This window comes from Antechinus flavipes, chromosome 2 (assembly GCF_016432865.1).
Source record: "Antechinus flavipes isolate AdamAnt ecotype Samford, QLD, Australia chromosome 2, AdamAnt_v2, whole genome shotgun sequence".
NCBI lineage: Eukaryota > Metazoa > Chordata > Mammalia > Dasyuromorphia > Dasyuridae > Antechinus > Antechinus flavipes.
Window position 1 is genome coordinate 355,232,811 of NC_067399.1, and position 26,168 is coordinate 355,258,978.

The 26,168-nt window shown below is 33.3% G+C and overlaps 1 protein-coding gene across 1 annotated transcript in view; it reads left to right on the top strand.

Annotated features, from left to right (window-relative positions):
- WDHD1 (WD repeat and HMG-box DNA binding protein 1) overlaps positions 1 to 20,435 on the top strand; it is a 102,374-nt gene extending 81,939 nt beyond the window's left edge. The window contains exons 19-26 of the mRNA XM_051978092.1: positions 1,229 to 1,440; positions 1,530 to 1,645; positions 2,280 to 2,336; positions 3,172 to 3,209; positions 4,030 to 4,197; positions 16,570 to 16,697; positions 19,076 to 19,214; positions 19,586 to 20,435. Coding sequence (XP_051834052.1) covers positions 1,229 to 1,440; positions 1,530 to 1,645; positions 2,280 to 2,336; positions 3,172 to 3,209; positions 4,030 to 4,197; positions 16,570 to 16,697; positions 19,076 to 19,214; positions 19,586 to 19,780 — 1,053 coding nt within the window. The 3' untranslated portion in view covers positions 19,781 to 20,435. The remainder of the gene's footprint in view (positions 1 to 1,228; positions 1,441 to 1,529; positions 1,646 to 2,279; positions 2,337 to 3,171; positions 3,210 to 4,029; positions 4,198 to 16,569; positions 16,698 to 19,075; positions 19,215 to 19,585) is intronic.
- The last annotated feature ends 5,733 nt before the right edge of the window (positions 20,436 to 26,168 follow it).

The following is a 26,168-nucleotide window of genomic DNA, read 5'->3' on the forward strand; positions in this document are numbered from 1 at the left end:
GCCACTTCTTTGGAGGAAAGCTCAGCTTAAAGTAAAGTTTTGCTCTACCAAATCAAATGCTTTTTTATAGTCTACATGTAACCACAGTGGCATTCTGTATGTGATAGTAAAGATGGTTGCTGCAGAATATTGTTTTTTAAAACTTGCTTCATTACTTTTCATGCATTCTTCAAGGAACATTCATCTATATAGATCTATGCATATATAGATATATAGCTTATTAAACATTTTTAGACTTGACTTATGACACAATTGTTTATATTCATCACAAAATTGCTCCATGTATATTTGATCTAGTTGCTTTTCCTATATATCTATATATAAATTTTTTTTAAAGTCACATCTTTTTTCTCACATAAATATATCACTATCTAGGATTTAGCGTCCAAAGGTCCACTATTATTTTTGAAAAAATTATATCATAGAATTTTTCTATAGCTTTTTCATTTTTATCTATTCATTCTTCCCCCCTCCCCCTTTCTCCTCCCCCCCCCCCCCAGTTTGAGCCTTATATTAAGCATGATTTTGTTGCTTTATATTACCTAATCTTCCTTGTTTAGAATGGGATAGTAGATCAAGATAGAAAAATAGCCCTAAAGTCAGGGAAATTTAAACATATATTACCTATATGGTCATTATCAAGTCAGACCAAAAAAGGACTTTTAAAAGTCCTTAGAAATAGAAATACTTAGCATTCTTTCATCCATTTCTCACTTTTTAATATCAGTACATTTAAACATATCAGGATACTTTTGCTTTAAAAGTGAGAATTCTCTGTTATATCTTATTTTATTTTTTCTGAGTTGATATTGATTTTTATCCTTGCTATAAGAAATTAATAAATGTATTTAATGTGTGCTAGATGCTGTGCTAAACACTGGAAATACAAATATATGCAAAAAAGAAAGAATCCTTGCCCTCAAAGAGATTTTACTATAGTGGAAGAAGACAACATTGAAAATAAGTAGAAAAATAGGAGCAAAGGAAGAAGTCACTCACTTAAGGACAGTGGAGAAAAAAGGTCTAAAAGAGTCAGAAATGGACCTGGAAACAAATGAAGGGATGAATGGGTCTGGTCTGGGTACTTTCCTTAAAGTGTTGATCCCTCCTGGATATTTGGGGTTTATTTGTTTGTTTTTGTAAGTTAATATCTCATTATTTATAGAAACGTAATTTTCATTGCCTGATAAAAAACTAAAATGTCTTTGTTTTTTCCTCTTTGATTTAGCTTTCTTGTAAACTAGATCGAGAGTTTCGTTGTATGGAGCTTGCTGAGCTAATGACTCAAAATGCTGTGAATTTAGCCATTAAATATGCTTCTCGCTCAAGGAGATTAATATTAGCTCAAAAGCTTAGTGAGCTGGCTGTAGAGAAGGCAACAGAATTGGCAGCATCCTTAAATGAGGAAGAGGAAGATTTCAGAAATAAGCTGGATACAAGGTAAAATTAAATTTTTGGTGATATTGTTAATTTTTTTTAATGTTATGTTGATGTTCATAATGAATACTATTATTCCCTTTTAATTACAGTAGCACTACAGATTGGAGTCACCATAGAATTATAAATCATAAAACTGAAGAAAATAATTCAGAGGACAGTGAAGAAGCTGATGAAATAGAAGTAAAGGCAGATCTACACAATAATAGTAAGACATATTTGGGGATAGATAAATAGTTTTTTCTCATGACATTCATATTACATGCCTACAGTATATTATGAGGAAATTATGTCCTATAGAGAACAATAGGAAGTTTAGGCAATTCAAAAATAGAAAGAAAAAAAAAAAGATAAAACTGTATATTGAGTAAGATGATGGCAAGAAAATAATTTTCCATAATAGTAATTCTTTAGTATGGTAAGCCTAGTGGATTATATCAGGTAAAGGAAATGTATTTGAAAAGGCTGTCTTCTCCCTCCATTTTGATTTATTAAGGAATCATTTAACAAGGTACGATGCCTACTGCCTTTCCACAGAAAAAAGAAAAATGAGTACTAGATCTCAAATACTCTATCTCAGCTAAAAGGCTGATCCAATGAATTAAGACATGAATCTTCCTTAATGGAATTTATGGGGTCTCCTGGGGAGAAATGACAAATATACAATAAAATAACTCAAGTGAACTCTAGTGAATATGTTATAAGCAAAAATGATTCTGAAAAATAAAAGCTAATTTCTGAGATGAGTGAAGAGAGTCAGCTCTTTATTGAATATTTTTGTTAGAAGTGGAGCTTTATGCTAAAATTTAAGCAATACTCTTTTCATTTTAATTGCTCTATAGGAAAGAATCCATTTTGTAAAAATGGAAATTCAGCTGATGGGCTACTTATCAAATCAGGTGAGAAACAATTTTAAGTTTTTCCTGAGGCATTTTCTTTCTAGTGTTAAAACCTGGACTAATGGACTCATGCCCTGCTTTCTTCTATATCTGAGTCTAGGACTTGTTCTACTACTGCCCTTGATATCCTCACCATTTTTCATTTTATCTGAACTCCTCTTTCCCAGATCACTTTGAAAAGAGTACTAAATTTCCAACTTTTTTCTGTTTTAGTGGCTCTAAAATAAACTTAGAGCCCTTCATTTCCCCCCCCTTCCTTTTATTATTCACAAAGAAATATAGGGGTTAAAATAGAAAATAAAGGGGGAAATTTATAAGCCTTAAATCTAACCCTGGTCTTAATGAAAATGTTAATAGGTCTTGGTCTTGTCTTTTTTGGTATCTTTCCTTCATTCACTTACTCTTCTACAGCTTCTAGTCCTTTCTTTATATTTAGAGTTAATGACTCAATTTCTATTTGATAAGGAAGCCAAGGTTTCTTCCTTGTTCTGGCCTTCTAAATATGAAATAGTCCTTTGAATATATTGAAATTTAATTAAAATTCATTTTATAGCTGAAGAAATTCCAAATGGTCACTCTCTAGTTTAAGCTGGCAAGCCAAGACATGCTCCTCCCCATAATTTCTCTTAAGAAAATTTTGCTTTTCCTCTGAAAATTATCTTAAGTTTACCATAAACCTTTTGTTAAAGTCATAAATTTATGAAATTATGTAAGTTTCTATATGTTCTTTGAAAATAAATGATATATACATACATATGTATAATTTTAGATAAAATATTTAATTGTAAATAAGACATATAATTGAGTTTCTTTCTCTTTATTATAAATGGTGCAGTTACATCTAGCCACCAAGGACGAGTGAATCCCTTTAAGGTAAGAATTTTTCAAATAATATATTTTCTGTAATTTAATAATGTTTGGGACAAATGACCAGATATGCTCAAAATTAAAGAACTTTGGGGCATCATTAAAAGCTATAGAAATGCCAAACTTTCTGATTTTTCTTTTAATAAGGAATATAAACAAAAGAAAATTCTTTTGAAAGCACATCTGATGTTTGGTTCTGCACACATATATTGTATCTAGGATATACTGCAACGTATTCAACATGTAAAGGACTCTTGCCATCTGGGGGGAAGGGGTAGAGGGAAGGAGGGGAAAAATTGGAACAGAAATGAATGCAAGGGATAATGCTGTAAAAAATTACCCTGGCATGCGTTCTATCAATAAAAAATTATTTAAAAAAAAAAAAAAGAAAGAAAGTACATCTGAGCTAGTCAGGTATTGCCAATTTGGCTTCCTATAGGATTTTATTTTATTTATATGGTTTATCAAAGTCAAAAATAGAGTGTTTAAGTTCATAATAGTCCTCTTTAAAAGTGACATGACATGCTGTGGCCAGCTTTTAATGACTAAAAGAGAATAAAGCCATTTCTCTTTGGCAGGAATATTTTAAATTCGCTTATTTTTGGCATAGCCAATGGTAATAGTTTTTAATAGCTCTAAATATTGCTTCTTATGTAGTGATTTGGTTAGTTGGGACCAGGTATTTACCTTTGCAGTGTACACATTTTTGAATTTAGGTTTTGCCAACTGTGTTCATCTGTTTTACTAATAAAGATTTTCATTGAACTTTGAAAGGAAAACAGTGATTTTTTTTTAATGTGAAATTTTAATATTATGTCTTATTTAGGTATCAAACAGTTCAAAAGAATCAACTATTTCAATAAATTCAACACCAAGTAACATTTTAGATAATATGAAGAAATTATCCAAGAAATCTACTGAGCCTAATCGAACTGCAAATAAGGAAAAATCCCCAGTTTTAAAGCCTCTGATTCCAAAACCAAAGTCTAAGCAGGTATTATATTCCATTATCATTTGTGAATAATAACACCTTGTCTCTTTGCCTTACTTTAAATTTCTTTAGTGATTCTGGCAACTTCCACTGATGTCAAGCAACAATACTATCATTAGAGTGCGTGCTCTGGCAGATCTAACTTAACTGAAAGGTTTTATGTTAATTATGGGTCCAGTAGCAAATTATCTTTTGTCAGAGGACTAGTCAAAGGGGCTCATCACCAAAAAGTTCATCATGGTGAATTTTTTTTATAACACTGTGTCATAAAATTATCCATTAAGGTTATGAAGGGTGTACCTATAATCATGGAAATTGAAGTTCATTTTAAAGTTTTTCTTTGTTTTGTGGTATATGACAATATGCCCAAAGCAATAAGAACCATATTTTCATGGATACTTTGTCCTCTAATCATAAATAAAAAGATCACCTTGAAGGTAATAACAATAATTATTGAAGAAAGTAGTAGAGAATTCTATGAAGAACTTGATAATAAATTTTATCTTAAATCAACAAATACTTGAGATTTGGTGATTTAACTAAAAGCAATGAGTGGGTGGCAAAAAGTATGTTGAATAATAAGTTTGAATTGTCTTAGGAAGATTCTGAAAATTAGATTTGAGAAACTAGTGATGAAAAGATTCTAGATTATTTCTTAAGCTTCTTGCCTGTATTTCATTCTGTTTCCAGAAATCATTAGATGTTCAAGTCTAAATATAATCTATTATTTAAATATTTAATTGAAATTTAAATAATTTGAAAATTATTCAAAAATTTTAAATATCATTCAATAGAATTGAATTGTAATTCAATTATAAATACTTCAAACAGATAAAATTGGTTCTATTTTAACATACAGATAACTTACTAATTACTGTTGTAGAAACCATATCAGAATTAACTGATTCAGTATAATTATCAGCTTATCAAAGCAAAAGTCAAAATCAACATCAAATAAAATAAGAGGAAAAGAAATTCCATACAATTACAGCTACCATATATAAAATTTAATATTCTATTAGCAAAACTATCTCGCCTGTCTCTGCACTCTCTTCTGCTTTCTTCTATGAACTTTTTCAATGTTTTATTGATATTGTTATCTTTTTGTTTCACTTTCATTACCTACCAACTCCCTTCTGTCACTATTCCCACAACCCTTATAATAGAAACCCCCTTGTAACTAGTAAGTCATCAAATAAAACAAATCGTCAGCTTGTTTGTGCATTTATGTCTGCTTCTGGTCTGTTATTTCTCAGCCAAGATATGGTGAGAATACTTCATCATCAACCTTCTGAATTCCTGATTGGTCTCTCAGTTGTTTTTTTTTTATGTTTTGGTAATCTTCATGTAAATTATTCTGGTTCTGTGTACTTCATTCTTTATCATTTCATATAAGTGTTCCCAGGCTTTTCTATTATATTTGTCATTTCTTACAGGCTAATCGTATTCCTTATATTCAGATACCACAGTTTGAACATCCAGTTGATGAGCAGCCATTTAATGTCTATATTTTTGCTATGATAAAAAAAAATTAAATTTCCATAGTCCCTCTGGGACTAGGTAACTGGTTGTTAATATTTTCTCATGTTTACAAATTTTTTAATTACCAGAAAAAGCATTTGTAGTATGTCCAATCACTTTTTACAATATTTACAATAAATTTAAAAATATAAAGTATTCCTTAACAGGCTAACTGCCTAAAATATATATATAGAACATAAAACAATTAATTACACATTTCAGCTGTACATGGAAAGAGAAAAAAAAAGTACGGCAGTACAAACAATATTAATGGTTAAATGTACTTGATTGATGGTATAGGTTCATTATCAGTATTCCCGAACTTTGTGACTTGTCTCTTTGTCCTAGGAGATTCTACTGTCAAAGTTTTAGGCAGGAAAAGCACTGCTTCTAGGTTTGGCCTTTTCCTTTTATGACTCAATTTCTCTTTAGTCTAGGACAGCCCCTCTGTAGGTTCTCTCTGGTCTGAGTGTGAAGAAAGCTCAGCTTCAACGAAATTTATGAGTTGCTATTTGAATTTTTGAAATGCTTTTGAATTAAGGTGATGGTTTCAAAGTTCTGGCTTTGTTATCTGTAATATGAATATCTTGTATGCCTTTCTTCTTTTTCACTTCCTATTTTCTTCTCTAATTGCTATACCTCACATACACACTTTAATGTTTGATTACCAAGCCTTTGTTTAGTTTCTTTAAATTTCTTCAATATTTTTTGAACACAAAATTTTTTTTAGTAAATTTCTAGCATGTCAGTTCTTATTATCATCAGTTTCCTGTGAATCAGTTCTCCTTTTGAGTATACTTGACTTTATTTATAGCCATCTCATTCACATTTATAGTGGAGAATAATCCTGCAATAGATAGAGCACTGGATCTGGATCAGCAAAGACCTGAGTTCCTAGACTCAGATACTTACATTAATTGTGTGGCCTTGAGCAAATCTCTACTACCTCAGTTCCTTCATCTATAAAGTACCTACTTCCCAAAGTTGTTATGAGGATAAAATGTTATAATATTTGTAAAGCTCTTTAAAAACCTTTAAGTGTGATATAAGTGGTGGCTATTATTATTATCATCGTCATTATTATTATTGATATAATTATTTTACATGCCTTGAATTGGGGAATGTATGGGATATAGTTTCCCTGCTTCAAGTCTCTCTATACTCCATCTTTACAAGCTGCCAGTGATTTTTCTAATGTGCAGGTTTGATCAAGTTGTCCCTCTGCTCAATAAATTTCAGAGGCTTCTTATTACCTCCAGGGTTAGATATCAATTCATTTGACATTTTAAATCCTTTTTTGTCTGTATGTGGTTATTTGTATGTTGAACCTCCCATTAGAATGTGAGCAGAGACTTTTTTGCTTTTTTTCTTATTTTTAGTGTTTAACCCAATGCCAGGCCTATTCAGTTTGTGTTGACTGACTGTACTGTATCAATTGTACTGATAAAATAAGGTTTTGCAGAGGTCTAGGGTGGACTTGATCTCTAGCCCCTTCTTCATTTCCTAAGTTCCTTTTTTTTTCCCCCCAAAGGGACTTTTGTTTAGGAGAAGAAGTTCAAACAAAATGAAGAGATCAAATAGGCAGCAGGAGAGGTAAATAGGAAATAGATTTGGGAGCCAAGGAAAGGAGTTTGGAAGAATCTATTAAAGGAATATACCATGAGATGCAAGTGTGCCACTAATTGATAGGCTAAATCCACAGAGGAATATAGCAGACTAACCACTTAGGTATAATAAGAAGGGAAAGTAAAGGGAAGCTACTATGAGAAGGTAGGAGTTAACTTAATCCTGAAAAGTATTTAACAAAGCTCTTCATGAGCATATCTTTTATAGGGGAAATTTAACTTTGGGGGTTTCCCAAGGGAGAAGGGGAAGTACCAGGAAAGAATTTGGTAGCTCAGAGGTAGGGATCAATGAAGACCCAGAAGGAATGTACCTGGCAGACCAGGTCCCAGACCTGTCTAAAGATATGCCAGTCAATATCTCAAGGGTTGTTTAAAGATGCTCAGAATAGAGGGACAGACATTGAAGGCTGATAAAGAGTTTCAGTCTTACAATCACTTTATATAAACTGAATTGTCTGGAACTGCATTATGCCTGATAATAGCCAGATGGGTTTTTTTCTGATATGGGAAGAGAATAAGCTCAAAGTTCACATCATTCCCCACTTAGTGATTTGTTAAAGAAATCTTTCAAAAAATGGGGGAGGGGGAAAGTGATTCCGAAATAGAAAGGGGTTTAGGAAGCAATGCTAAAATATTTGAGGTTAAATCCAAAGACAGTTGTTCTTAACAAATATAGAAGATAGGAGTGAAATAGAGAGGCCTGTGGGGGTAGGCCAAAGTTTGGTGATGTCAAAGGGGTTCAAAGATATAATAGTGGATATTAGTACAGGAGGGCCTACTCAGACGCTGGATAGCATATTGCTGGGATCTGTTCACCTCAACAGTCAGTCCCCCTCCCCCCCATACAAATGGTGGCCAACGTAATTTGGGGTATAGAGTGATGATCTCATCTTCTGAAATTTTTGCTGGGAATGGGTATAGAGCCGAGTCATCCTATAGGATTCCCGGAAGTAATTCTTGCACACCAGTCGCATGCATTATTACTCACGTGTTCATCAAGGTCACTGTTGTAATGAAGATTCTCTTTCTTTGTAATATAGGTAATGCACTGGTGTTGGTTTTATATTAGATTCTATGACCTTTACTTTAATTTTTACAAATAAGCTGACTCTGTAGTTCTTTCTTTTTACAAGTTCTCTCTAAGTTTTCTCTTCAAATCTACATTATCAGTGTGATTCCCTTGATATTGTTTCTTTAGCCCATACTTGAGAAGATGTTTTATAGCTAGGTACTCTAAGCTGATTTTTCTAGAACTGTGTTCCTCTGTACAATTTGAACTCATTGTGCCACTATTTTTTTTTCTATTTTATTTTCTAATTACATGTAAAGATAATTTTCAACATTCATTTTTTAAATTATTTTGACTTATAAATGCAAAGCAAGCATATCAGCTATATGTATAAATCATTTTAAACTTATTTCCATATCTGTCGTGTTGTGAAAGAAAAATCAGAGCAAAAGGGAAAAACCACAAGAAAGAAACAAGCAAATAGACAAACAGTTGAAAATACTGTGCTTCACTCCACATTCAGTTCCTTTCTGTATGTAGATGGCATTTTCCTTCCCAAGTCTATTAAAATTGTATTGTATCACCATATTTTTGAAAAGAGCTAGTCTATCATAGTTGATCTTCACATAATCTTGCTGTTATTATATGCAATGTTCTCCTGGTTCTGCTCACTTCACTCAGCGTCAGTTCATGTTCCAGGCTTTTCTAAAGTGATCCTATTCATCATTTCTTATAGAACAATAATATCCTGTGGTGGTCTCTTCTTTAATATAATGGTTTTCTCTGAGCAGGTTTCTTGGGGAGGTTTTCTGGAGGCAACCTTAGTTTCAGTTGAAAGTAATAATCACTCCAAATGCAGCCAGGTATTAAAAGTTCAGATCTTTTATTGCTTCCTCCAAAATAGCCCAGTTAGTTTTCTTGGAGACCTATCTCTCTGCTTGGTTCCAAGAACTCCCTCCGAATGTCTCCAAATCCAAAGGTTTGTCCTTTAGCCTCCAGCCAGCACAAAGGTGGAAGATGGAATGAATCTGACTCCACTTCCGAGAGTGGGCTTGTGGGCTTCCTCCCAGAGTGCTCCTCTCCAACTCCTGGCAATGTTCCAAACTAACTCTGACTGACTCACTGAAGCTCTTTTTATGTTCAGTGTAAAAGGTTGACCCAAGAATGGGATTATGGGTTTCTGACTTGTGAATCTCCCAAAAGTGTGAACTCCAATGAGTACTTAAATACATTAGTGAGCTAGAGGATTTGCTAAATACCCTGCTAAATTAGGCAACTGACTTAGCACTTTGTAAGGATATCCCTCTAAGGTGTGAACAATAAGCATTGTATCAATTCCATTGAGTTAACACTAGGATTCTAACATCTCCCTTGAGTTATCACCTTGTTTCAAGTTGAGTTAACACTAGGATTCTAACAATATTCCATTACTTTTATATACCATAACTTATTCAACAATTTCCCCAATTGATGAGCATCTGCTCACTTTCCAATTTCCTTGCCACCACTGCTGCTACTCTTTTATGATCACTTTAGGATACAAACCCAGTAATGACATTGCTGGATCAAAGGATATGCACAGTTTTATAGCTCTTTGTACATAGTTTCAAATTGCTCTACAGAATGTTAGCTTATTTTAACACTTAAAAATTATTCAATTAATCAACAAGGACTCAATTAGTACTTGCTGTATATCTAGCACTATGCTAAATGTTATGGGCCAGAACTTGAAACAAGGTGCTAAGTTACTGGAATTGATAGAGACAATGCTTATGTACTTAGTTCACACCTTTAAGAGAGTTCACACATCAGAGTTCATACCTTTAGAGAGCATATATAAGTTAGGAGCGTCAAGTAAGATCAACTTCGGGAGATTCACAAGTTAGAAGCCCACAATCCCACTCTCGGAGGTGGAGTCAGATTCATTCCATATTCCACCTTTGTGCTGGCTGGAGATTCAGAGGGAGCTAGAGGCTGAAGCTGGAAGAGACAAAGGACTAGCGGCAAGAGCTCTTGGAACCAAGGAGAGAGATAGGTATTTAAGAAAGCTAACTGGGCTGTTTTGAAGGAAACAATAAAGGATCTGGATTTTAACTCCTGCCTGCATTTGGGGTTATTGAGCTGAACTGAAACTAGGAATGCCTCCAGAATTTCCACAAGAAATCTGCTCCCAGAGAATATTACACTTTAGAGAATAACATTACATTTTGGTGCCCAAACATGGGACAGACACAATTCTGATTTCAGTGGAAAAGTCTCCTGACCCAGAAATTAGGGTGAGTACAAAAATAAACAGAGAAACTTTGTTAAAGGGCTAAAATAGTATTTCAGCTAAAATTGGACAGATGTTTAGAAAACAGCCTTCTGTTTCTCTTCAAGAAAAATGTGTAGAGAGTATTGTCAGGGTTATGAAAAGCCAAGATTTGATTATAATTTGGGAACAGATCACTGAACTTTTAGAAACTGTATAGTACACATCTCCTTGGTTCTCTATGGAAAGAGTTGGATCTAGACGAGTGGAAATTAGTAGGAGAGTAACTTTGTCAATTCTACAATAAAAGTGGAGCTGATTTAATTTCCAAAGACATACTTAATACTTATAATTTAATATAACTGGCTTTAGGAAATTATATAAGTGTTAGAATAAAGAAAAAGAAGAAGAAAGAGCAGGAGGGGGAGGTGCCAACTAAACTACGTGAAAAGGATGAAGAATCAGATAAGAATTCATAGCAAGAGAAATTAGATCATTCCCAATCCCCTGACCTACCTCCCTCAATTCACCCTTCATGAGTGGAGGGAGAAGGAGGAGGGGGAGAGGCAGTAACACAATCAACCACCTATTAAGCAGCCTATGACAAGATTAGAAAAGGCACTGGTTAAGGCAAAAAGTGAAGGACAGGATGTATCTGATTCAATACATGCATACCCTGTAATTGAAGAGCTTGACTCTTCAGGTCAAAAAAGGAGAAGATACACTCCCTTTGATATGGAAAAAATCAAGGATTTGAAAAAAGGTTGCACTCTTTATGGGGCTAAATCATCTTATGTTAAGAGGTTACTAGATAATTTGTCTTATGAAACCCTAACCTCGAGTGATTGTCCATAGCAAGGACATGTTTAGAACCTGGACAAAACTTGTGGCTTTCAGAGTATCATGAATTATGTAGGATTCAAGCCAGATGCAATAGGCAAACAGGAGTTAACATACAAATCACTTTTGATGAACTAGCAGGTGAAGGTCAGTATGGAGAGAATTCAGAACAGATTAATTATCCCCTAACAGTGTATGAGCAAATTTCTAAGGCTGCAATAAAAGCTTGGGGTTCCCTCCCCGGACAGAAAGATGGAGGTAAAGCCTTCACAAAAATGAGCAAGGTTCCAATGAACTCTTTGCGGATTTTGTGGGACATTTGCAAACAGCTGTAATAAGAACCATTGGAGAAAATGCAATTACAGAAATAATTACCAGACATCTGGCTAAGGAAAATGCTATTTGCATTTGCAAAAGAATTATATGGGGACTACACAAAGATGCTCGTTTAGAGGAGATCATAAGACGCTGTACCACAGTGGGCACAAATGCTTATTATACCCAGACTATGATGAACTTGGGAAGACAGGGTCCTCTTGGCAAGGGACTTGTAGAGAAAATCGATGTTTTCAGTGTGGAAAACTAGGACATCTGAGAACCCAGTGTAGATATAGAGATAGACTGAGAGGACAGGCTGAAAGAAGACCTAAAACCCCATGTCCAAAATGCCACAAGGGCTTCCACTGGGCCTCAGAATGTACATTGACCCAGGGAAATGAGAGGCAGGGCCCAGCCCCAAGATATCATACAAAAGATAGGTGGGACATAATGGCAGCTGAGGTTACACCTTGATTCTGATGTAATCAATCATCCAAAAAGCATCAGATGGCAGAAAGGGATTACATGATCAGTCAACAGAAAAGCAATCAGATGGCAGAAAGGGATTACAATTGAGGAGAATACAGGCTTTTTAAACCAACAGGGCAGTGTCCAGTGCAAACAGCTCCAAAGTAATTGTCAGATGATGAGGAGAAATCTAGAAAGTGGTAAATAGAAGGGGATTAGAGAGGTTAATTGCTTGGGAGAAAGGATTTGCTTGAATTCCTACAGATGGAGAAGGAAACAGATGGATGGCAATGAGCACCTGGAGAGAGATAGAAAAAGAGAAAAATCTGGAAACAAAGGAGAAGACCTAAGAATAAAATCTGCAGGAATCATTGGATTCCCTAACACAAGATAAGACTGTTGCAGGACTTGAAAATTAGCAGGAATCATTGGATTCCTTGAGATGAAAAATTGTTGATAAAATCTATTGCAGGACTTCAAAGCTTGCACGAATTATTGGATTCCTGGCTCATGAACTAATGGACAATAGATTCCTTTTGGACTATTTCTAAGACTTATGGACATGTATAATTCCTCATGTTGATTCATGTCATTTGTTACATCACTATTAGCCTGTGTTATATTGATATGTGCTTATGTAATTTATGTAATTATGTGTAATAACTTCCATATTGATGGATTTATGTATACTTGTTTCAAGTGAACCCCTTCAGAAACCCGCTAATCTGATTTGATTTCCCATTTCCTCTGGTGTTTTCATCCTCCTTCCTGAGATGTCAGGAAGAGCATGATCACCTCCTTTTTTATGGTGTTTTCACTCCTTTTGTGAGTAGTCAGGGAAGGCATGATCACCTTCTTTTTAGAGGTTCTCACCTCCTTGAGAAGTCAGGGAGGTCACAGCCACCTTCTGTTCTAAATCAAAAGAAAGTGGGAGATGTTATGGGCCAGAACTTGAAACAAGGTGCTAAATCATTGGAATTGATAAAGACAATGCTTATGTACTGAGTTCACACCTTTAAGAGAATTCATACCTTTAGAGAGCATATATAAGCTAAGAGCCTCAATTAGGATCAACTTCAGGAGATTCACAAGTCAAGCCCACAATCCCACTTGGGGGCGGAATCAGATTCATTCCATATTCCACCTTTGTGTTGGCTGGAGATTCAAAGGGAGCTAAGAGGCTGAAGCTGGAAGAGACAAAGGACTAGCAGCAAGAGCTTTTGGAACCAACGAGAAAAATAGGCCTCTAAAAAAGCTAACCAGGCTATTTAGAAGGAGACAATAAAGGATCTGGACTTTAACTCCTGGCTGCAATTGGGATTATTGATCTGAACTGAAACTAAGGCTGCTCCCAGAAGCCCCCCCCAAGTAACCTGCTCCCAGAGAACATTACAGCTAAATACTGGAGGTACAAAGAAAAAGCTCAATAGGACAGACAACATGTAAAGAACAAGACATACACAATAGATAGAAACACTTAGAAGACATTAGCTTCTAGAGGGAGCAGTAAATCCAGGGAAACTAAGAGGCAGAAGTGAGCATTCCAGATATGGGGAGCAATGAGTTCAAAGACATGGAGACAGAACATGGAAGATCACGTCAGGAAGAGAAGGTTGGCTGCTGTTCTAGCATGTGGAGGGACATAAAAGGGAGCAAAATGCAAAGATTGGAAAAGTTATTACCTTCTTGGGGGGGGTTATGAAGAATTTTAAATGCCAAACAAAGGATTATATTTGATTCTGGAAGCAACAGAAAACCACTGGATCTCATTGAAGAGAAGTGACATAGTCATATCTTCATTTCAGAAAAACCAGGTTGACATCTGGAGAGAGATTAGAGTGAGGAGAGGCTTGAGACTGCTGAAAGGAGGAGACTAAGTGAGAAATAATAGTCTATAGTAGGGTACTAGAATGTAAGTGAAAAGAAGGGAATATACATAAATCCAATTATGTGAAAGAAAAAAGTGACAAAATTTGACAAGATTTGATTTTGGATTGATTTGTGAAGTGAGAAGTCAAGGATATTATCAAGAACATGAACCTGGCTGATTGGAAGATTAGTGGTGTCCTCACCAACCATAGAGATTTGGTAAAGTGGGGGGAATTAAGTGGAAGGATAAAGATTTGTTTTGGATATGCTGATTTTGAGATGCCTACAAGATATCCAATTAGAAATGGCCAAAGGGTAGATGGTAATATGGGGACTGGAACTCAAGGGAGCTTAATAAGGTATATGATAAGATTTACATAGACATGAAAACTGATAAGATCAATAAGTAATATAGCATAATGGGGGAAAAAAGAAGACCCAATAACTTTTAAGTGTCCCTGTTTTGGTCTGAAATGAATGAAGAACTAGCAGATGAGGCTGAATAATGAGATGCTTTTAGACATTATAGTAAATGGGGAACCAGGTAGTATAGTAATTATAAAGATTAAGGGGAAGGAATGAGCCTTGGAAAGAGCTGAACATTTCTGTTCACATATATGTGTGTATTGCTGAATGTATGTTAACTGAGTCTTAATAATGCAATTAGCCAATCAGTAATTATTAAGCACTTACTATATAAAAACTGTGCTAACAATTGAGAAAACAAAGATCAAAAACAGCCTTTGTTTTCAAGATTAATGAAGGGGAAAAGATATAAACAGCAGGGTTAATGAGAGGAGGGTACATGCAGTTCCCTCTTAGCTCCCACTTCTCTACCTCCAGGCAGTTTGCTGACATTGGGATTTAAGCTGTGTCTTTTTTTCTATCTTTGATTTTTTTTCAACTGACAAACTTTTTCTTTTCCTTCTTCCTTTGTCTATTCTTACTCCCCTTCCCTCACATATGGGAGGTGGGGAAACACTTCAGTAACAAGCATACTTGATCAAGCAAAACTTGAGAATTTCCCAAGTTGGGCATGCCTCAAAATAGATATTTCAGTTGATATATCTTGAATTCAGCATTTATCAGGATTGGGTAGTTCTTCATTATTGGTCTTAGCGAAATACAGTTATTCTGAACAGAAATCTTTAGGGTTGATTATCTCTATTATGTTGATGTTATTGAATAAATTTTTCTCCCTAGCTCTGCTCACTTTACTCTGTAATTAGTTCATTATTCTTCCGAGGTTTCTCTAAAACTGTCCCTTTTTATTATTTATGTTGTAATAATATTCATAATTATAGTCCTCACTTATCCAAAGGGAAGATGGTACATTTTCAAATCTCTTCTTTGGACCAAGTTTGGTAGTCTCTGTGTATATTTTTTTATCTTCCTGGTTGTGCTTATTTCATTCTGCATTAATTCATGTAAGACTTTCCATAATTCCTTGTATTTTCCACATACTTTCTTATGGAACAATAATACTCCATTACATCTAATTTGTTTCTAGTAAAAAATGCTTTAAAGATTTTGGGTGGAATTTTTGGATCAGAATATAAACTTTGTATAATTCTAAATTATTTTCTAAATTGTTTGTACAAAATCTTTTACAACCTCTCCAGCTTTTGCCTTTTTCCCTATTTTTTAATCTTTATCAATTTGCTGGGCGTGAAGTAAAATAGTGGTTGAATTTGTATTATTTTTATTAGTGATTCATAGCATAGAGTTATTGATAGTTGGCATTTCTTTTGAAAATGTTCTAATCTTTTGAGTACTTCTATGGGGGGAATGGACCTCAGTCATATATTTGTGTCAATTCCAAATATGTGCACGCATGTGCACATACTACTACATACACATACACATAAATAAAACCAGAATTTTATTAGATTGTTTATAATTCCTGCATTCTTCCTACCTTCTTGACAACTCTTTTTATTCCAGTTATATATTTTTTTCCTCATTCTCAGATTGTTATTTTTGTCTTTATGACTTATTAGGTCTTTGATTCTGAAAAATAGGAAAACATTTTTTTAAAAATTATCTAACAATGTACAGTTCTAGAATTAAATAAAAAAAGTATATACAATAAGAAAGTATTGTAAATCATCATAGGGAAAGTCTTGTAACTATTCAGAATCAGATCACATTTTTTATCTTGAAGATTTATGATCATTTCACCAGTTTACTTATCTAATTCTAAGAGCCTTAATTATTTGGAAAGAGGGAAAGCCTCCTGTTTGCACTCTGAGAAAGCAAGGCTGAAATATTTGAGGACAGTCTTGTTATTATGAGGGAACTAAGTTCTGGGAATCAGGGACTTTCCAGAAAGTGAGAATTATTTGAGTGTGATTTTGACATGGTTGTGTCATGCTATTTTGAAATACTATTTGAAAATGTTATTTCAGATGTACTTATGATATATAAAATTATTAACCTTTCTAAGTTGTAGCATTTTTGTAATTCTTTTATAGATACCAGCAACAAACTTTTTTCAGGCTTGTACCTCCCAAACAGATAAAATTGTGGAAGAGAAAGAAAATCCTGAAAATTCATTATCTGACAGCCCAGCTCCATCTTCTCAAAATATTGAAAATGAAAGGTCAAGTTACATAAAATTTTATTGCCTTCGCAATATGTTCATTATATTTCTTTTAAAGCTTTAGTGTATAATTTTTAAAACTATTATTTAAAGTAATGTGATTAAAATTATATTTTATCTTTTCAGATGAGAAAGGGCATCTAACTGATTTTATTCTTCTGTTAAGGTTTCTATTCATAAATTATAAAGATTTGACTATACTTTTAATTCTGGAATTTTGTATCTTTTATATTAATTGAATCTATAGAAAACTGGATTCATAAAACAATCTTTTCACTCTCAGTAATACTAGGAGATTTTAATATATTATTGTCATATTTATAATATATATTTTAAATAAATTTAGTTTGGAATATAACAAACTCATAACTATAGTCTAATTTTTTAAAGTCATTTTTTTAAAAGAGGAAGAAGTAATAGTATATTTGTCCCAACTATGGAAAAGAAGAACCAAACAAATGGAAGAAATTATTAGAAAACATAATCACAGGATTTAATTATACAAAATTAAAAATATGCTACATAGCACAAAATATTTTGCAATTAAAAGATGTATTGGGAAAATATTTGCAAAAATAACAGAGGTTCAACATTTCATTTGTGTATGTGTGTGTAATTTTTTTTAATCAGATCTGAGATTTCATGAGTATAGGGAACTTTTAATGAAAAACTCCCTCTAACACTGTAGATAATAAAATGCTCTATAACTATAGCATTAGAGTTGCCAATTTATCTATTATAATAGTTACTTGGTGGTGCAATGGTAAAAAAAGCATGAAGAGACAATTTTTGAAGAAGAAAATATAAACTATTGCTTTAATGTTCTTGAGCATGTGAAAAGATGCACATATTTCCTAATTAGATTTTTGTTAATCTAGACATCTTAAACTGTGACATCTGCTAAAATGGGGGGGAAAAAACCTATAAACTGAGATAATATTATCAAGTGAAATAGTATTCAGCACACTATCTAGCATATAGTAGATTCTATTTAAATACTTATTTCCTTTCTCTTCCCATATGCTTCATTGTTATTAGGGCAAAGGGAAAACAGGACACAATTAAATCAGAGGTGGTACTGTACAACCATACAGAGTTTTTGAAAAGCGATAATGCAGAATACACAGTAAGAACAATACAATTCTATCTCAGGAATCCATTTGGTAGTTTATCTTTAAAATAGAACAGTTTGTACAAAAATATTAATAGCTTTGGCATTAATTGGCAATAGTAAAAGAAATAGCCATTATGTTCTAATACATAGAAAGTGACTGAATAAATTAATGTATAAACATAATGGAATAATCTTATGTTGCTGTAAAATAATGAGAGAAATATGAAGAATACATGGAAATATAGGCAGACACATATGAAGCAAAATAAGCAAAATCAAAATAATATGTACATATTAGTTATTTCTTCATTTTAAAAAAAGGTTGCAAAATCTGAAACCAACTTGGAAAGAGAACACAGCACATTGTTTGGCTTTCTTTGGTTTTCCTTTGGTTTGTTCAGATTTGCTTTGTTAAATGATGGTGTTTTTTTATATAAGACTTTGTTCTTTGTGAGGTTTTTTGGTTGATGCATATTAAATTTTTGAAAATTAAATATAACATAATAATCATAATTTTAAAAATGATGGATCTAAAATATTCATCAAAGGAGAAAAGTCATGTTATTTCATTAGATTTATTTTAAGTGGTTAATGAAATGAAATCCAGATTTCATATTATGGCTTTATTTTGTCAAATGACAAAGTATATGAAGTATATAAGTGTATATATATATATACATATATATAAGTATATAAAGGCAAGAAATTAGCAAGATTTCTTTATTTCTTAAATTTTTAAAAAAATATTTTACTTTTAAAACAAAAAAATAAAAATTATATAAAAATATAATGTTAAAACTATAAAATATATTTTAAAATATTATAAAAATATAAAGTGGTAGAAAGAAGGCCTTGGGAACATTTTAATTAGAAAAAATAATTGGCATTACCCTAAGGTTCAGTCCTTTATGAATTTAATACTACATGTTTAATTTATAAATATTTCTGAGAAAGTGAAGTTATCTATTTTTTTTCTTTTAAATTTGATTATATATAAAGTTATATTTGCTTGTTTAAAATAAATTATAGTACCATGATAATTATAAGTAATTTATTCTGGACTCTTAGCCAGGTAGTTATGGATCACATATAGATTTTATGAAATTAATGATTAATTACCAATTTGAAAAATGACCAAAGAGAAAAATGCCCTTTTTTTTATGAGTTATGAAAAGGTAAAGGCATCATGCAGCTTCAAATATAAAGATAATTTTCCAAATGTGATTAGCAGTTAAAATAGCTTTTTTGGTATTAATTCTTTTAGGCCAAAGACTGGATTCCAGATGTGGCTGGAAGAAAACAGAAGTAATATTTTGACTGATCATCCTCATTTATCACAGGAACCAGATATAATAAAAGAAGGAATGAATAGATTCAGAATGTTGTCAGATGAAGAAAGGAAGGTAAGAAAAGCTGTAGAGAAATCCTGAAAGGTAAATATCTATTTTTAGAAATCCATTAGGTATTTGGGAATTTAATAGATTAGGTATTCTATATAAGGCCAGGAAATGAATCTTAATGTACTTTGTAAGTGAGGTGGTGTGTTTGTGTGTGTGTGTGTGTGTGTGTGTGTGTGTGTGTGTGTGTGTGTGTGTGTATGTGTGTGTGTTTTCTAGGTTTGATTTCAGTAGTATAAGTTAGCTCCCTCTTCTGCCAATATTGCCAGTATAGATGGTTAGTTTTTCTAGGCACTATACCATGAACCATAAATATCTAGTCATACTTTTAAATAGCATTAGTTTTCACTTAATTTCTTTTTCCATTGTTTTATCAGGCATGGACCAGTAAGGCCAAAGGAGGAGCTACAAATGAAGCTGAAACAAAAAAGCGAAAACAGCCCAGCAGTGATAGTACAAAACAGAGAGAACAAGAAAAACCAAAGGAGAATCTGAAATTGACTAAAAAACAAAAACTTCTAGATGTCTCTACCAACCAGAAACTATTAGCTTTTGCATTTAAGAAAGACTAATATAAAAAATTAACTGGCCTTAAAAAACTAATTTTTTTTCATTAACAGCTTTGATCATGTTTTAGCTAAGCTACATGTGTTTAAGTATTTGTGCAGACAGTGAGTAATAAGCCCTATCCTTTTAAAATACTGTGATTCTATCTGTATTTATTTCATATGTAAAACATTTTACTATTTACTTTGCCCAGTGTGGAGAGCCACTTAGGACCATTATGACTCCTGTATTGACCAAGATAAATAGAATGAACCAATCTTTACCCAACTGGAAATTAGTTCTAATTTGTTTTTCTGCCTTTTAAAGTCTTTATCAGAATCTAAATGTCTCAGAAATACCCTCTAGCAAACTATGTTTATTGTAATCACAAATAACAGGTATCATAGATCAATACTGAATTGACATTTGGTTTACTCATTGTCCTCTTTCAAAATGTGTTGACATACTTACTTTATTAGTAACTAACTTACTTTATTAATAACTTACTTTATTAGTCCGGGACTTCTTTGATCATTTTCAAAGAGATATTTTTATAATAATATGGATTTCTATGTATATAATAAGGTTTTGTTTATTCTTTAAGAAAATTTTTCATGTCTAACTTTTTATGGTTGGTTTTTATAGCTAAAGAATAAAACCATTTCTATGACTAAACTAGTATTCTAAGACTGAAATTAAAGTAAAATTTATTTTTACTACCTTAATTCTGTTTTTTCTTAGACTTTTGAATATTAAGAAACTGTAGGGAGAAAAAGTTTTGTAGTGATACTGCTTTGACAGTAACTGTGGCCCAAAACATAATTTCCTTTTGGATAATTTGATCAAAGACTCTCTCAATCAATCAGTCATTTAATCAACATTAAGTTCCTTCTGTGTTCCAGTCACTGTGATAAGGCTGAGAATAAATAATTGAGTACATGTGAACTAAATTTACATGGGATCATAGATTTAAACTTTCAAGGCATCATATAGATCATCTAGAGTAAGCTTCTCATTTTAGAACTGAGGAAACTGAAGAGAGGTTGAATGAGTTGTCTGGGGATTCATAGGTAGTCAGTGACAGAGGCAAAATCTGAAGCCAAGTTCTTTGCTTCCTAATCCACAACACTCCCAGTATCAAGCTCAGATAGGAACGAATTCCTATAGGTCACCTAATGGACTTAGAATCTACATTTCCATGTGGTGTTAACATTTATTTTTTTTAAACATTTCTCAAATATATTTTAATCTGGTTCTGACTTTGTTCAGAATAGACTGAGTTTAGAACCTATGGACTATGAGTTTAATATCTCTGCAGTAATAGCAGTGCTTTTCTTAGCAGAATCATTGAAGGCTATATAATCAGAAGTAAAAAGATGATTGTAGGGGTTTGCTTTTTTTTTTTTTTTTTTTTATTCTCAGTCAAATGAATTGTTCATTGTGAATGATTCTTTGTGATCTCATTTGGGATTTTCTTGACAAAGACTCTGGAGTGATTGGCTGTTTCCTTCTCCCAATTCATTTTGCAGATGATAAAACTGAGGCAAACAGGGTTAAGTGACTCGTTTAGCATAACAACTAATGAGTGTCTAAACCTAGATTTGATTTTCCACTTACTGCAACATTTAGCTGCCCTCCATATGAATTTACTACATATAAAATGAGAGTTGAACCACATTGTATCTATGGACTCTTAATAGTAGTTAGGATAGTCCCTTGCACATATTTATGTAAATGTTAAGTAAACATTTCGCAAATATCTCATTTGATTTTTTAAATAATCCTGGGAGGTTGGTGCTATTATCATCCTTATTTTTGAGGAAACGATGTCCCAGAGACCACTAGTGGGGGGCCCTAACTCAGAGCTTCTTTGTGAACTTTTCATTGGGCTAGCTGGGTTAGACTTTGCATATAACACTTGTAGGCATCCTTGACCCCCCATCTCCTCCCCTGTTGGACTTGTGATCTTGTGGCCTTTCCTAGTAGGCTCAACTTCAGGCCTTTTCCAGTAGGAAGTGGCTTCAGAAGATTTGAGACCATTGTGCCTACTCTCCAGTCCACTATCTCTGTAGTAAGAAGAGAGATGATGGATCCCAGAGATGGTCAGACAGGGCCCTTAACTCAAGAGCCCCTTTGTGAACTAACTTGGGCCTTGTGACACATTCCTGCAACACCTCAGGATGCAAGGAAATATCCCCATCAGCAGGCTATTTTCATGGACCCTGGCCTCACAAATGCTGATATTCCTTTGACCTTATTATATACCTCACTCTTAGACATAGACTCACATTCTCATTCCCTATCTGGACCATCTGTCAGCTGTCTTGGCTGCCCTTCAAAAATATGCCTTATAAGCTCTCCTATGTCTCAACTATTTTGTTAGATTCCCGGTTGGACCTTCCTTTGAGTCTAGCTTGCTTTTCTTTTGTGTTAATAAAGCTTTGTGACTATGAGAGAATTTCCTTGAATTTTTTAAGCCAACTCCAAACTATCTGGAAGACACATCAAACCTAAGTAAACAAAAACAGAAATTAAGTGACTTATGAAAGTCATGTGACTAATAAGTGTCTAAGCCTGAATATGAATTCAGGTCTTAACTGCATCATCTAGCTCTAAATCTTTTTCTTATTTTTTTTCAATAAACTTGCAGATTTTCAGGACTTTTTTAAAATAATAGCTTTTTATGGGACAGCTAGTTGGTACAGTGGATAGAGCACTAGCTCTATGAAGTCAGGAGGACTTGAGTTCAAATCTGCCCTCAGACACTTTCCTAGCTGTGTCACCCTGGGCAAGTCATTCAACTCCAATTGCCTCAGCAAAAAAAAAAAAAAAAAAAACCTATTAAAGAAGAATGTAATATTAAACAAGAGAGATTATATTGAACAAAAAGTTTTTTTAGTCAATTAGCCAATTTGCATTTTTAACAGTGCTAAGCTCTAGAGATATAAAGAAAGGCAAACTCAGTGCCTGTACTCTCAGAGATCACAGTCTAATAGACCAATATGTAAATAATGTACAAATAAGCTATGTGGAGGATAAATGGGAAGTCATCAATATAGAAAAAGCACAGAATAAAAAGAGTTTGAGAATGCTTCCTTTATAAGGTGAAATTATAGCCAAAACACGAGGAGGGTGAATATTACCTGCATGAAGCAAAGTGAATGAAATTGCCCAGAATTGGGAAATAGTGTTTGTAGCTGAGGCAAGGTAGAAGAGTATACAAAGTATAGCTTCAGTTGCAAAGTGCTCCTTAAAGAAATAAAGAACAACTTAAAGATCCACAGAAATACTCAGTGCCCATTGGTGAAGCATGCCATATCACAAAAGTAATAAAATTTATTTACATTTTTGGTGCTATACCAATTTAACTAACAAAGGGATATTTTATAAAACTCAATAAAATAAAATTCATTTGAAGAAAGAAAAGATGTGAACTAATTGGAAAAGGCAGGAATGAAAGATGAATCCAAACCTTAAACTTTAACATAAAGTAACAATCAAAACTATTTGATATGAATTTTAAAATAGAGTAAATAAATGGAATTGACCAAAAAAATTCAATAATACATAAACAATTGAAAGGAAAACTGCAAAGTAATCAGGCAGAAATTAGGTTTTTGGCAATACATCCTATTCCACAACAGATTTTTTTTTTTGTATTTGTATTTTTTATTCCATTTATTTTGTTAAATAAGAAAAAAAGGAATAGAAGAAAGAAAGAAAAAGGAAAATAAAGACTTTTATGGGCCAGAACTCTGAACTTAAAACATGGATTCTTAAAAGGTGCTAACTCAGTGGAATTGATAAAGACAATAGCTTAGCATGATGCTTAATAGTTTTCTAGTTCAGTACATGTATTTAGTACTTAATATCGTTCTACAAGATTCACACCTATGATAAGAGAGCATATAAGCTCGTACAAACTCAGTTAGATTCATAGAGCCATAGAAGACTCTATAGAAGGCCAGAGGCTGGAGCACAAGCCCTTGGATTTAGATTCATTCATCCGATCTCACACCACTTCCGTGGCAGGCTCTCCTCCTTTCATTCTTCACTGAAACCAAGGCTCCCGAAGACCTCTAAAAAAAGCTAGCTGAAGCCCCAGGCAAGGAAAAAAGACTTTGAAAGAGATAATAAAGGATTTGGACTTTAACCCCTGGCTACTCCTGTGGAGATTACTGAACTGAAATGAAGGCTGCTCCAGAGACCCCAAGAAAACCCAACCAGAGAACATTACAAAAAACAAAACAGAACGTTATCATGTGACCAGCAGAACATCAGAGAGAATTCAAATTATATATTAAATTTCCATTTCAAGAAATGATATGTAATAGTAGAAAAAATTATATTCATGAGTGTCCATCTTTTCTTTACTTCCTTGTAGGTTCTTTTGTTCTCTGCTGTGTACTTTTTTTACTTTATTTTTTTTTCCTTTCATACCCCACATCTCCCAACAGGTTATAGTTAAGCACAGATATATTAATATATACATATGTAGATTTATACAAACACATCTACATTCACATTCACTCTCAGATCCACATACATATGTCTATATGTACATACATAAAGCTACATGCATATCTACATATAATCATATCCACATGTATTTACCCATATATAAACATGCATCTAAAATAATCTTAATATGGCTGACATATAATGTAGATTTCTCTCTTGAGTAAATATTTTAAGTTTTTTTTTTCTAATAAACTCTATTCCTGATCCTTATTGTAGTATTCCTATCCCTGCTAACTCTACTTTTAATTCTGCTCCTTACTTGCCTTGCTATTATTTAATCTCTCCCCATCCATGGATCCTTCCCTTGTCTTCTTCCCCAATACTGTGTCCCCTCCTCTGCCCATCCCTCTTCCCATATTTCTTTATAGATTTTGGAGGGTGTTATGTCCTTCATGGTATATATATATGTAGTGTTGCCTATTAATCCATTCCCAATGTGAGTAGGTTTTCAGAGTTATGAGCTCTCCTCCTCCCTCTACTAACTTTATATCTAGTCTTTTCACTTCATTTGTATAAACATAATTATTATTTTTTACTTTTTCCTAGACAGTTTTGCTTTTATAGAATCAGATCATCCTCAACTCTGCTCTAATCTTTCTTTTGAGCTTTACTGATGTCAATCTTAAACATATGGTGTAGAAAAATTATCCATGTATATGTTTTGTAAATAAAAAAGCTTTAATTAAAAAAAAATTGCTTCACTGAAAAAAAAACACATATAGTATATATTTCCACGTAAAAAACAATTTGTCCATGTTAAGTTCCTTGAAATTAATCTTGGATATTGGCTATTAAATGTTAAATTTTCTGTTGAGTTCAGGATTGGTTGAAAGAAAGTCCTGACCAATTCCAATAGATTTGTGATGGAGAGAGCAATCTGCATCCAGAAAGAGGACCATGGGGACTGAATGTGGATCACAACATAGTATTTTCACTTTTTTTGTTGCTATTTGCTTACTTTTTTTTCTTATGTTTTTTCCTTTTTGATTTTTTTTTCTTGTGCAGTATGATAAATGTGGAAATATATATAGAAGAATAACGCATGTTTAACATATTGGATTGCTTGCTGGGGGGGGAAGGAAGGAAAAAATTTGGAATACAGGGGGTTTTGCAAAGGTGAATGTTGAAAACTATCTTTGCATGTATTTTGAAAATAAAAAATTTTTAAGGTGATTGGGCTTAAGTTACACAGCTAGGAAGTATTAAGTGTTTCAGGCTAGATTTGAACTCCGGTCCTCCTGACTTCAGGGCTGGTGCTCTATCCACTGCAGCAATAAGCTGCCCCATAAAAAGTTATTATTTTAAAAAGTCCTGAAAATCTGCAAGTTCATTGAATGTCTTTTTTTTCATTCAATATTATGCATAATTTTTCTGGATATCAAAATATCAATTTTTAGCTCTAGGTCTAGTTCTTTGATTGCCAGTATATATGATTCCAGGACTTGTCTTTTATTGTGGCTGCTGATAAGTCTAATTCTAATTGTACCTCCAGCATATTTGAATTACTTTTTTTTCTTTGTTTCTTGCAAAATTTTCTCTTTGATCTGGGGATTTTGAAATTTATCAATAATTAACCTGAAAGTGTTTGTACTTCACATGGGCTAATTTGCAGTAGGGGGTCTTTCTTCTGTTCTTCTAGGATTGTATCTGGAGGGGCCCCTGTTCTGCCTCAAATCTTGATTTTTCACCAATCTATGTTCTCCTTGAGATGCAAATTTGTTCTATTTATGAGGGAAATCTGGAGAGCTTGAAATTTACCAACTATTCTGCCCAGAATCCTTTTCTCATCTACATTATCTTGCACTATTGCTTTATCTGAAATTGGGATTGTAGGTCCTGGCTTTTTTTTTTTTTTTTTTTTTTTTTGGATTCTGCTGAATCATTATAGATTTT